This window comes from Monomorium pharaonis, chromosome 1 (assembly GCF_013373865.1).
Source record: "Monomorium pharaonis isolate MP-MQ-018 chromosome 1, ASM1337386v2, whole genome shotgun sequence".
Lineage (NCBI taxonomy): Eukaryota > Metazoa > Arthropoda > Insecta > Hymenoptera > Formicidae > Monomorium > Monomorium pharaonis.
The window spans coordinates 23,170,233-23,184,505 of NC_050467.1; the positions used below are offsets into that span (position 1 = coordinate 23,170,233).

A 14,273-nucleotide genomic window follows, 5' to 3' on the forward strand; every position below is an offset into this window, starting at 1 on the left:
GGCATGACGTAATGTGCGCACGACCGGTACGGCATTTCCCAGCTTACGCTACGCTCGTCGAGAAACGGGAGAAATTTTGTCGCCCGCGTCCTTTTAACACAGATATCATTCGATACTTTCGCGGATACATGCCTCGCATACGGAGAGGGTTATCTTAAAAATATGTAGGTGTAGGATGAAGGCGTTGAGCGTCTTCGTGCTCAAACTCTATATTCGGAATATGCGATTTTCATCACGTGTCGTAGAACATAAAATTGTGTTGCCTGTATGATTATTTTACGGAAATGATATCTACACCAGCAAATAAAGCGGGCCGCCGAAATGATATCCACGCACGAAAAGCACGAAAACCGCAAGCTAATACCCCATCAAATGTTCATTAGGATACACTTAAAGCGTATTAGGTTCTTATCCTAGATAAATACGCAATTAATTACGCGATAAATAAATCTATAAAGCGATTTGCTGAGGGGAACCTAGGAAAATAACGTCCGGAAGTGAGTTGGACGACGATTAATTTCACAGAGGGCAAATAAAGGCCGGGAGAACTTAGGCGAACTAGAAAGGGGAACTAAAAGGGGAGAAACGTAAAAAGGGGAGAACCGCTTGAAGCGAGGACGGATGGGTATTCAGGTGTATATGCAGGCGCCTTTAAGTTCCGCGTTTTTCGTCGTGTACCCGTTTGGTCTAGACGCGAATGCCCCCATCCCATCGCGACTATCTTCCGCCACCTTTTGTGCAGTCCCCTTTTCTTTCGGCCTGACGGCGCGACACGACATGTTTATATTCCACCCTCGCGACGCTCGTCTGCGCTATTTTACATGCGTTTACACGCGCGCGCGACTGCGCCCCGCATTTGGGCCGTGAGGAGAGGAGGGTGGTCGCGTCCTCATTGTGACAGTAGCCCGGAATATCCATTATCCAAAGGAGCCGAACGCGACGAGTAATTATTATGTCGGGCACAACACCATCGTCGTTACAAAGGGAGGAAAGGTAGGGTGGCTGGCGGAAGGAGGGGAGAAATAATAACGCGAGAGAGCGAGAATGTATTACATCGCCTGGGATAAAATGGAACGAAGAATTCAAGCTGCGAGTCACGATATTTTGTCAGTGTCTGTTGCGGAACATTACGATTGTATATTGTCTTGCTCGCATATTACGACATCTGATACCGGAATAGACGTTACTTTATTACGTCATGCTTGCCCCACGTGCACGTAGCATAGGGGTAATTAATTTAGCTGATCCCACAGTTGTAATTTCAAAAGGGTCATGTCGCACACGGAAAATCGATTGCATCTGCCACTTCTATTAATCATGCACTAATATCAGTGTTCGTTAAGGGGGCAAAGGATTAAAGAATTAGCTGATAAAAGATTAAGAGTCCATAGGCAAGAATCGGCAGCCTCATGGCAGCTTTCAAAGTTTAAAAATCAAGCGTCAATGAAAAATTCGATCTACCCACGGTCATATTCTTCTGTCGCTTTATGACCGTAATCGTGTCACCCGTTAGCCGATCCGATTACGCGGCGTGCGAAGTCCTCCCCGCAAACGCGAGCGGAGGGTGCGGATGGCACGCGGAGAGGGTGCAATATAACCTGAATCCCGAGGCGTGTGCGGAAGCAATGGTTCCAGCCGGCTAGCGCGAAGTAGGTCACCTCCATGGAGCGGAGCTCGCGGACAAGAGAGGGGGTGGCGTGGAGAAACACACACAGAGGCGGCAACATCGGCGTGCTGTGATGGCGGACAAAGGGTGGAGAATGTGCACCGTTGTACTATCGGCTCTCGTTGCGAACAATAATTCTGCTCTTGCTAGTTTAGGCTCACTGCCTAATGCACGGCCGGAATATTTAGAATGTGATGCCAGAAACTGATCCAGAATGGTAATCTGTGATCATTCGACTCTCTATCGTAAGACTTTTCCTATTAATTTACGAGAGACAAAGAGATCTGCAAGTTTTTTATTTTAAAGATATGCTTATAAAAATGATTTTATATTTTTGGTCTGGTTCGTTAGCTAAAGTACACACATAACAATAGAAAATTAAAGTTGTTCTCTCGCTTTACCGTAAAGCAAAAGGAAATGGGTCGTTGACAGAGCTTGATTAATTTCAATTGTCTCAGCAAATGACTTTTAGTTTCGCATTCTAATATAATTAGCAGAAAGATGTCTTCGGAATAACTCAAAGATCTAAAAGTTCCTTCTAAAAGAAATTTAAAACTTTTATAAAAGGCAAGTATATTTTAGAGGTTTTACATATCTTTTTAAATTTAAATATTATAACTTAAAGAGTTATCTACATTTAGACGGGTCAAAATAAGAGCTTAACTTTGCGAATTTCTTATAGAAAATAAAACGAGATAAAAATTATGTGTATTCCCTGTTATAAAGATCATACTTTTCTTTATTTGACATTTAAATTTTATTAAACAGTAATATAAGATAGTGTTACTATTCAAGTTTTCTTAAATTATGTTTTTAAAAATGCATGACACTATATTTTAAAGAGCTCGATCTATCTAGCTACAAAGTAATATTTGACGTAGAATTTTTTACAATATTCAGTTTTTTGTCGCAGCCAACAAACGACCAAAACGTTATAAAGTAAAACCCATGTTGACTTTAACCAGCTACCATTTTATTCAAACGTAATCTTTTGAGAAGTGGCTATTTAAACACTGGAGCTATGTTTCAACTTTATAAAGTGCCACTTTGCTTTTTAATGTGTTCTAAGGAAGCAATAATGGTCACCGTAAATTTTTCTCAAAAAATTCGTTAAAATAAAGTTAAACTTTGATCCGCTTATATATGTCTCCTTAATAGTAGCAGATTTATTCAAAACGCTTTATATAATAATATAAGATTTTCTTGCGTGTATTGTTCGGATTTGCGAATGCAATCGCGCACAACGTCATATCGCGACGGACTGATACCATCTTGGCTGCTTCGTGTTATCAAAAAATCATGTTTGCGCCAGCAGCAGGAAATGCCAGCGTGCCTAGTTGCTCGCAACGTACCTTTGCGGTAAACGGATCGGGCCAACAAAATTACGTAACCTATCGAACGAATCGAGTTAAACGTCAGGATGTAACTGGAAGACCTGGGTAAACAGCCAGCGTAATTCCCCACGCTCGATACTGGTCGGCCACCGTGTCTGTGCAAGCGGTTAGCCGCATTTCATTACATAAGGCACGAGCAGTCTCGGTGAAATATGCGTATGCAATAATCTGTCGATATGAGACCATCACCGCTAAAATCGATCCATTATCAAGGCAAATATCACGGATGTCAAAAGACAATCGCGCATGAACGTCCTGTTCCATTTCTTTTGTCTCATGCCACGCGTTTTATTCGGTGCGATCGCGTTCAGTTTTTTAAATCGAGAATTAAAAGAAAAATCCGTACGACAAAGATCTAAATTGTTTCTAGACTTTCCACTAAAATTGATTTGTTATGGACGTCCCATATATCCCCAGATTACGGCTGCTAATTCTACAAAGAAATTCGCACAGTCGCCAGTTTCACCCTTTAAACTTATAAAAAGAAATAATTTTCACGGAAATATCATAACTCTCTTGATAGATGTTGCAGCTGTTTATTTGCATGCGTTTCTTGACGTTACGAAGCAGCAAGACCAAATAATCGTGCGTTTCTCGTAAGTGCGTATAAAGTCTTGCCCAAGAAAACATACGAGCGAACATGGAGGTGAACTGCTATGCGGTAGGACGCACCCCGCGCGAAAAATCTATATCGCAGGGAACCGGAGTAACCTATAAACCCCCGCACTGGGTCACTTCGCACCGGCGCAGTCCGGAATTCAAATAGGACGGTGGTTAAATTAGGTTAACATCTAGACGGCATAATGGAATGGCACGCTCGAAAAATTTTCTTCTTCAACTTCTCGTCCTTAGTTTCCCGACGTTTGTTTCAAAGGCAGAAAAAATTGAATAAATTCTGCATAAAGGCATTTTTCGAAATATCCAGTTGAATCATATCTAATTTTCACGATATTATCTTACGTGCATGTATCGTCTGTTCTTCATCAGCAAGAAACGGATAAGAATATTTTAATCTTATCAAATAAAAAGAACGAATTTTTTTTCTATAATATATTCGATCAAAGGCAAATGACTAAAGACTAAATTCTTGATCAGATTCTCGATTTATCAATTCGAAAATTATTTAAGAATTATTGAAACAATAGATGAATGTAAGTCTGCTTCAGCCACCATATAGGGACAGCTTGTCTTACCCTCGGTTAGTACTTACTTCAAGGACAAATTTGCATTGTGTTGTCAGAGAGCATAACGCAATTAACACGTCCAACCGACATGCTATGCATACCATGGTTGCTTTTTTTTTTAAGTTGCGTTGAGAGTCACGTAAAGCATGTCGGTTTAATATTTCGGTTATATACGAACATGCGACCTCACCTTCATATAATACAATCATACAATCATTAAAAAAATGCGTGATAGATATTGTATTTAATTAAAGGCTATTGTTCTCTGCCGCATTCAGTCCTCCAAGAATAATTAACTTATTAATTCAAATGCGAGAATAAAATATTATCTGGAAAACGAATCTGGGACATGTTTCGAGTACTATTCGTTATATTAAAATAATATGACACTTTATATCAGTGGGGGGACAGTGTTCATATCGAGAACGCGGCATGTAAAAGTGAAATTAAAATATAAAATTAAGGTCACATGTATACGAAAATAGAAGAGAAAAGTTATACCATAATAAATCATTTCTTACTAAAAATGAAATTGCACGTCATATTTCGTTTCACGACTTTTTAACTTTTAATTTGAAATATAGCATTGTAATAACGGGCTCTTTCTCTTCGTGCAAGATTGTATAAAGAGTAAATGTCTTATATAAGTTCGAAGTTTTTACAAATTAACTTAAAAAAATTTTTATCGTAATTCTTCGAAATCCACTGTCTTATCTCAAAAATCAAATTCTGAAGTAAGTATTAATGTTTCGATGTTTTTGAGAAAAATTTCCTCCGAACCCGATGACAAGATCCCACAGACAAAAGGGAAATGCGAGAAGTTTAATGACGAGCAGCGTAGGCAAAGTTCTTTAAATTCGTTCGGCAGAATGCACACGAAGTACTTTGAAAGCGATTGCCGTCGGCCTGCTGCATGCGGATAAAAAGTTTTCCCCAAGAAAGTCTTTTCGTGTTTCTTCTAACCGCATGTATGTGGAGTAAAATTAGCCTCGCACCTTCGATCTATCGGAGATCAATTTCGACCCCGGGGCGAGGACGACCTTCGCGCGGCATATTGCTTCTCTTCCCCTTTTTCCAATGATCGGCGACACCAATGTCCGCCCGTACGTGATTCACGTTTCATAAGCGTTTCATACACGGTTTATTTCGGTTATTTGTACGATAAAATTAAATAAAAAATGCCTATTGAAACGGGAAACGCGACCGGGGCACCCCGTTTCCTCGCGTTTCGTCCGACTTATTTCGATAGTGAAATCGCGCGTTTTGTAACGGCGTGTCGTGCAACGAGGAAAAGAGCGAGCCGCGACTGCGACGGCGTAGTAAAAAATCGTTATCTCTACGCGTATCCGCTACGTTACGATTTTTCTTTTTTTTTCTCTCTCTCTCTCTCTCTCGACGTGCGCGAGATTGCGATCGTGTGTAAGCGGGTAGGCGCACGCCACGCACACAAGCACGATATCGGTATCCACTGGTCCCCTCGACGTATCGGCCAGACGACCTACTGCACGTGCTCCGATTCCCCTCTCAAGGTGAATGACGAGCAATGAGTTATCGGACTTCGAGCTTGGGTATTTCTTCGCTCTGTTAGACGCTTTTGCCGCATTACCTGGGCGCGTGCGCGCGCGACTTCTAATCCGCGACACACTTGTGCCCGTGTATTATTCATCGACCGCTCGAACACACTCGTATCGCAAGGCGAATCGGGAAAGCGCGGCGAAAAATCGGAAAATTGACGAACGAACGACAGTGGCCTCTTTTCCTTTTCTCATATTTCCTCCCATTAATATCTATTATTATTGGCCACAACGTACCGTTTCATATGTCACTATCAACCGATATAGCTATATTTCAGATAACGTAATGCTAATTTGACTGCATGAATAAAGGATTATATCTTATAAAAATTGCAGTGCCTCAATTGTGCTTTTTTTTTTATCTGAACCTTATTCAGAACTAGAAAAAGATAAAAAATCTTTGACCCAAGTTATGTAATACATACTTATGTAATATATATATATATTTTTTTTTTCAAAGTTTTATAGCGTCTTCTAAACTTGATAGGATAAATTGTATTTTTTAAGGTAATGATTAAAATTTTAGAAATACTGTCGACGAAGCTGCCGCGTAGATTTTACACCATAATTTTTACTACGGGTATGGTATATTTAATTGAATCAATGCACGACTCATATTCACGACTTGTTTATGTACGAGCTAATTGTACTCGGCGACGTACAGTCGAATCAATGATGTTAAGGCTACTGATAAACCAACATCTCGTACTGTACGCGGAATTCACCTGTTCATTCCTTGGAACGCAGTTGTGACCAATATAAATCTGACGAAATGCCGAATTTTTGTGTATCAGCCAAAAAAGAAAATGTCAAAGCAATAGTCAACATCAAACAATAAAAGTAAAATCTTGATAGAAAATTACATGGAACATCTTTATATAAAGTCTGATTAATCCGATTAATTAGCGCTTATGAAAGCATTAAAATATATGTATTATTTTTAAGATACTTCATCAGCACAAAGGCATGTTGGAATGTCTTTAGTTTATGCTACATTTTTTGATGTATTTATAGTACGATATTATATCGACATATTTTTATTATTAGATGACTATTTTTTGTTATTATTATCTTACTATACGTCTTACTATACCACAATTTTTTCACGATTTCTCTACAAGCTTATTTAGTATTATTGATTGAGGAGTTGTGATGAGAAAAAAGGGCCATATATTGTGCATAAATATATTAATCTTAAGACGACGTACACGCGGAGATGACTGAACGACAGCATGACGACACCCGCCATTTCTCGGATAGTATGCAGATCTATTTTCGAGTGGTGGTTAAAATAGCTGAGCTTAAACTTCTGCTAGACACAGTCGGAGTTACCACGTCGAAAAGGAATTAGGTCAAACTTGAACGACAAAATAAGTATCAGCGGAGTAGTTTCAGATAGCGCAGATAGATAACAAAAAATAAGTGAAATGGATTATTAATGGCAACCTCGATAACTTTTATCTACCGTGAAAAAGCCTCAAAATAACTTGCTTTAAGTGTGATGTGTGGTCATGTATTTTTTAATACGAATGTTTGTATCCTTTTTTCCAGGCATGTCATCTTATATAATTCAATGTGTCTATTAATCGACATTTTGTATAATTTGACAGTAATGATAAATAGGGACTTTCATTTTCTAACATTTACTGAAAGTGCTACAAAAGTAAAAGTTATATTTCATGACATATCTGCACATTTTGTGAATTCTCAAAGAAAAATATTTTTTTAATAATTTAATAAAGACCTACCTCGTGAAATTAATTTCAACTCTCTTTATTCAATCGTCATTTTGCTAGTCACAAAATTATTACGGAAAATTATTAATACCTCGAATGGAATGGAGAGACCTGTCACAAAAGGGCACAATAAATAAAAGTAATAATGATAATATAACTGGATTGTACCCAATAAGAGTACGGTATCAACAGTATTACCCAGTGATCTCGTTTAAATTTACTTGCATTAAGTTTCGTATAAAACCGGGATAATATAAATGGCATTATTTATTCATTTCCTGTATCGCAAAAAAAATATATATGTGTGTGTGTGTGTGTGTGTATGTAATGCTGGCTTTAAGATCAATATCGAGTTAAATCTGACATAACGTCATTGTACGCCGGACGTGAAAATGGAGCGAAGACGTGGAAAAATATATAATCGACGAAAAGTTGACCTGTATTTTCGCCGCGCGCCACTCCATTATCTATTCCTTTTCTATACATATGTATATTCGCATCGTTACATGCAGCGATGGCACATGTGCGGAACGCGTAAAGTGCCGCGAGGATTATACTAAAAAGTGAAAGACCCCCGGACTCCGTTTTCGACGTACGGGCTCAACCTGCGAGGGTTCTCCATCGCGCTTCGCGTTACGTGAGATATCGTTATCGCGCGGATAGATATGCGAAACGACAAGAGTGCTTCGCGCGCGGAGAGAGATAACCCGGATTCCATATGCGTAAAACTGCCGCGTGGAACGGAAAATGCGCTACATAACGCCACGGCGTAACCGCGGCTCGCCGCGTTTACGTTTACGATCGTCTAGGTCCGGTGTGACATTATCGCGCCGTTAAAAACGACAGTGTCACGTCGTTCGCGCGGCTGAAACAGCCGTTGCACCGGCTAAATTTAAATGCACGAAGTCTCTCTCTCTCTCTCTATCCCTCTTGCGTTTTCGGGGAGCAGTTGCATAACGCGAGGTGACACGAGTAACGCGTGCGGTGCGTGACGGTGCCATGGCGGTATACCGAAAGAACGCGAAACTGCGGAAGTCGGAGCGTGGCGCGCGCGCCTTCCACGACGACGACGGCCTGCGAGACGACCGCATGATTGCCGGCGCAGTTTTACAAGCGAGTACCCTTGGCTATACTACCTGCTTCAACCGCGATCGATAACGCGATGCCACTCGGCTGTGAAAAAAAAAAAAAAGTCGAGGCAACGAGTCCGTGCCATCGGTGCCCGCGAGTCGAGTAAAACAACAAACGGCGGTCGCTTTCCCCGAGTCCCCTTCTTTCGCCAGTGATCTGTGCAACCAATCGACGCGAATAGCGTGCAGAGAAGAGAACGTAATCTAGCTGGCTGTATGATCAGCACATCCGCTAATACAACGTGATATTTTTATACGGGAAACGCGAATTGCTAATTTACTCGATAATCATAACGTCGGCTAACGATCATGTTACCTTTAACTTTTATTCATTAATCAACCAATTGATTTTTCACGTGGACAAGAGGAAAATCGGTTAGTTAAAAATCCCTTCGGGAAAATCCGCCACTCAACCAGAGTTGCAGAGCTGTTTGTCTCTACAAAAGCGATTCATTCTAACGTAAAGTGATTCGTTCTCGAGATAAATAAATTGAAGCGTTCAATAACGGCAATGCACACGTGTGTGCATTCTCCAGTTCACTTGTTTGCAGCTCGAGAGTATTAATTTTTAAGATGTAAAAATCAGATATCCCGCAAATTAAATATTTCAACTTTCGAATTAATTTCGCATTAATAAAAAGGTGGGCTAGAAATCGGCGTAAGTTCCATTGGCGTGAGCCAGTCCAGCCTCCCAAACTTTCGTAACAGTTGAAGACACTCACCTGCTGGAACGGCGGCAGCTGCAGCAGGTCCCTCTCCTCGGCAGCGGTCACCTCGAAGGTCGGCGCTGGCTGGGGCGGGTATATGTTGCCCTTGCCGGGATACGAGGTGCTCCGACGGAATTTGACCGGGCTGATGCAGGAGGGATGCGCCGCCGCCGCCGCCGCTGCTGGGCCCGGATGCCCCGGGAACGTCGGACTCGGCTTGCGACCCTGCAGACCGGCCGCGGCCGCGACCGCCGCGGCGGCGTGCAAGGATGAGTGCAGCGGCGGTAGGTTGGGCACAGATCTGCCACGGTTCCAAGGAGACAGGCCAGGACTGGCGACCGCGGCAGCTTGCGGGCCCGCGCCCCATTGCTGCGGAGCGGCCTGCGGTCCGCCCGACCACGCGGCGTATCCCTTGCCGGGCAGGTAGACGCTGGGATGCGACGTCGGCGGGGGCTGTTGCTGCTGCTGTTGATGCTGCTGCTGCTGCTGCTGTTGCTGTTGTTGTTGTTGCTGCTGCTGTTGTTGCGCGGACGACACCTGCAGACCGCTATGCCTGGTGCCGGTGGACGCCCCCGCCGCGTTACCGTGCTGCTGCTGTTGCTGTTGCTGCTGCTGCGGAAAATTGTGACTAGCCGTGATAGCGCGTCGCGTGCCAGTCGAAACCGCGGCGGCGGCTGCTGCGGCGGCGGCGGCGGCGCCGGTGCTGGCGAACAGGCCCCCGGGCCCGCCGGTCGGGAAATTTTGAAAGGCGGCGATCGAGCCGTTGACCGGTAAGGCGGTATGCAGGCCGCCGTCGTCCGGCGCGGACCAGAGGCTGGGCACGCGGCCACCGGGATCAGCGAAGCCCTGCAACGAGGTCGTGCTGCACGTGATGTCCTTCTCCGTTGCCGAGGGGGTTGTCGGAGTGATAGCGATCCCCTCCGCCTCGATCACGTCCTTGGACTTGTCCTGTCCGGCCACGGTGTCGAGGGCGCCGCTCGGCGAGAGCGGCGCGGGCTTCCCGGTGGTTTGTTTCTCAATCAGCAGATCGTCCTGCATCGTGGATGTCGTTATATTGACGCTGACGTTACTGCTGTTGCTTGTGGTCGCGCTAGGTTTCTGGCTGGTCAGGGTATTCGAGAAGAGGCTCGTTGCGCTGCTGTAATCCCCCATAAATCACCTCGCTTTCGATCGCGTTCGAGCACCTACTTTCCCCGACGTTGACGATTACGCGTCGCGGTAATCGGCACCCGCGGAAGCTAGGCCCCTTCGGAAATTTCCTCTACTTCTCGTTTCCCACGGGCCGCAGCTCGGGGGTGTCGTCGTTGTCGTCGAAGGGGATCCCGTAGTGTCGTAACTAGCTGTCGTAACTCTACGTCCCGTCCGGCACGAGCTCGCGGGACAAACTATCGATCCACGGTCGCACGCGTAAAAACACCCACGGAGGACTCCGGAAACCGAAAGACCACCACAACACCGCGCCGTGATTCTCCTCGTCGCGTCCTATCTTCCTTTCCTCTTCCTCTTTCCTCTCTCTCTCTCTCTCTCTCTCTCTCTCTCTCTCTCTCTCTCTCTCTCTCTCTCTCTCTCTCTCTCTCTCTCTCTCTCTCTCTCTCACACACACACACACACTCTGTCCGTTCCTGTTGTATTTTCCTGTCACTGTTCTCCCTCGTGTCTCCGATTTTCCACCTTTCTGATTTCTTTCACGCCTCGGTCTATTTTTTTCTCAGGGATGTTTTCTTCGAGTGTATGTAATCTCGTTCTCTGATGCTCCTTCCACGTCCTCCGATGTCTTCTAAATCCCACTGATGCCGCGTCGCCCCGGTACGATTCGGCAGCGACCCTGTCTCCGTGGCATCCTCTTGGCTCGGTGGTCGAGTCGAGCCAAGCTCACTCGGCGACGCTCGTTGCCATCGTCGTCGCGGCGCTCCTACGCGAAGCGCTGCTCGTTTACGAAGCGCTGCTCCTGGCTGCCTCCCCCGCGTTCGATCGCTCGCTCGCCTCTCTCGTGCGCCTCGTCTCGTTCGCGTACGCGCGGGCTATCCCCTGGCGAACATAATTTCGATCCACTCTCTCGGCGGGGACGCACACCGCTGGACTACTTGGAATCCTCCCAAATACGCAGCGCAGCGCGCGCGCGACCCTTCGCTCGTCACTATCACACACACGCGACTACTATACGAGGTCGCTCCGCGGATCGTATCGCGGTGGCGGAGGCGGAGGCGCCTGGAGGACGAGAAGAGGGAGGCGGAGAGGGAGGGAAGAACGCGTGTATATAGCGATACGTTTTCACCACCCCGACGGCCAAGTGGAACGACTCACGTCCTTCGCGGCGATCGCGGACGCGGTCACTCCGCTCTGGCTGCTACAGCCTATCCGAGAGAACCCGGACGAAGGAGGGTGGCTGATGGCACCCGAGGAGGACGAGAGGACGAGGCAGCGGGGCTCCCCGCGAAGCGCACGCACTCGCGGGACCGACGACACTCGTGCGCTACTGCTAAACTCCCCCGTCGACGCGTCACCGTCACCGATCGGCGATTGTTGTATCGGCGCCGCGGCGTATCGCGGCCTGTCGCGCGCGCGCGATCGATCGATCGCCGATAAGCTCCGTTTTACGTACGCTCACGCTCACGCGGCACGGACGGACGTGAACGTGGACGTGGACGTGGGGGCTCACTCGTTCGCTCGCTCACGCCGATGTGGTTTATTGCACGCGCGCGCCCACACACGTTCGCACGCACGCACGCACGCACGCACCGTGAGCCTCTCGCGTGGACACTGTGTGGCGAAAACGCGAGCGCGAGGAGCCCGAGAGAGGAGCGTAGTAGTACGCGGGGGGTCAGGTCAGGGTTACTACCACCGCACCGCGCTCGCGTTCGACTGCGTGCGACGACGACTCTGTGTCTCTCTCTCTCTCTCTCTCTCTCTCTTTCTCTCTCTTCACCCGGACGACAATCGGAGCGGAACGGAACCGAGCGAATTCGCGCACTGCGGTAATCGCGCGCGGCGCGACTCTTCCACACCTCCGCCGATCCGAACGACGCGCGGATCCCCGCCTACACGCGGTATCGTGCACCACCTCTGACCGCACACGTACGTCGGTCTCTCCCACCTCCTCTACGACGAGGTACGACGATCTAACGCTGCCTCCTCCCGATCGGTTCGCATATTTTCTCCATTTTCCCTCGCAGCGTGGCACTTGTCTCTCTCTCTGTTGTTTCACCCGTAAGTCTAGTCTCGGCTTAGTTTCCTCCGTCGCGCGCGTACGCCCTCGCGCTCAAGCCCGAACGGAACGGAAGAGCGAGAGAGGAGGGCTGGTAGAGGTGCAACGAGGAGAAGGAGAAATAGTAGGAGGAGGAGAAGGCGGCCCGAAAAACTCCAGTCAGCAGAGCGCGTTTTGACGACGCGACTTTCTGGTCTCTCCTCTGCTGTCGTTGTCGCTGCTGCTGTTCCTCCTGCCGCTGTTGTTGTTGCCGCTTCTGCTGCTGCTGTTGCTGCGTCGTCGTCGTCGTCGTCGTCGTCGTCCTCGTCGCCGTCGTCGTGTCTGCCTCTCGCGCCCGCGCGCGCCGCAGCGGTGCGATTCGTGCGTCGTGCCGACTTTTGGAGCACTGCGGCCGCGCCGCGGATCGGGGCATGCCACAGCCCGCTCGAATATAAGTATCGTCGTCGTGCGTGCAGCGCATGAAGCCGTGCGCACTCGGCGATCTTCGTCTCCGGCACAGCCAGTCGTGCCGTCTACGTCTCCGCCGTACTCCAACGTTACGATCGTCCTCCACCTCGTGGTCGTCGTCGTCGTCGTTGTCGTCGTCGTCGACGTCGCCGCTCACGCAGGCGCCCTGACGTCGACGTCGCCACCGCCATCGCGGCCGCACCGGAACCACCACCGCGACGCCTGTCTCCCTCCACAACCACGCGTCCATGCTGCTGCCACCCTCTTTGCAACCCTCTAGTTATACGGGGTGTCCTGAAATTGTCGAATGTTGTTTCAGCTGCGGAACTTACGAGCAAAAAAGTAGAGCGACGGGATTTAATATCAAAAATTAATGGATTTTCATTAACCTTACAAGAGATTGTATAAAAAGAAAATATAATTGTTGATTTTAAGTGACATAATCAGATAGAAAAGAAATATGGCAAATTATATTCTGGAATAATATTTCTTTTTGTTAATATGTGACGAAATAATATTAGCTAGCTAAAAATGAGAATAATTTCAAAATGTTAAAGGCAGACAAAAAGTTGGAATTTAAATGCTTATCAACATATTTGATTGTAAAGTTTAAAGACATCAAGTAAAAGTAATAATTTTTCATAAAGCTGTAATCAAAGAAATATCGGGTCTCGGTATTTCTTGCGGATTCTAGTAAAGGAGAGAAAAAGTCAATAAAACTTCTTCAAAATTCATAAAACATCTAAAAAAGTAGCTAGATACAAATCTGAAAATAATTTTTGCTGAACATAAAGGCTCTATGTAATGCCTGTTATTAATATTTATTATGTCATTGGCACATACTTTATTTCCTCAATACTAAAAGTCTTCGTTCCGTTCGGTCTGTTGTCTTTCGAGACAAATGTCTTCGGCGTTGGTTTATTGGTTTCAATCAATCAGCTGATTCCAACTTGTTGTCGAAATTTGCCTGATCTCCTGGCTCACACGATGAATCGTCAAATTACGTGAAAGCGTATAATTTTGATGTATTTTTTAATGTAAATCACGATCCAAATCTGCAAAGATTTTTATTAAACAGTTAGATAATAAATAATTATGAAAGATGTTCAAAAGCTATGTCAGAATTTATCTTATGTCGCACGGCATTTTGATAGTACAACAATATCATTTTCTGATCTGTATTTAGCTGAATTTTTAGATATAATACTTTGGCAAAACAGTTTTTTGTGT

At 45.9% G+C, this 14,273-nt stretch overlaps 1 protein-coding gene across 1 annotated transcript in view; it reads right to left on the bottom strand.

Annotated features, from left to right (window-relative positions):
- The window catches only part of LOC105836456 (cytoplasmic polyadenylation element-binding protein 2), a 135,663-nt gene extending 124,748 nt beyond the window's left edge, over window positions 1–10,915 (bottom strand). Inside the window, exon 1 of the mRNA XM_012680500.3 lies at window positions 9,407–10,915. Within this exon, the coding sequence (XP_012535954.3) occupies window positions 9,407–10,543 (1,137 nt within the window). The 5' untranslated portion in view covers window positions 10,544–10,915. The remainder of the gene's footprint in view (window positions 1–9,406) is intronic.
- Between the last annotated feature and the right edge of the window lie 3,358 nt (window positions 10,916–14,273).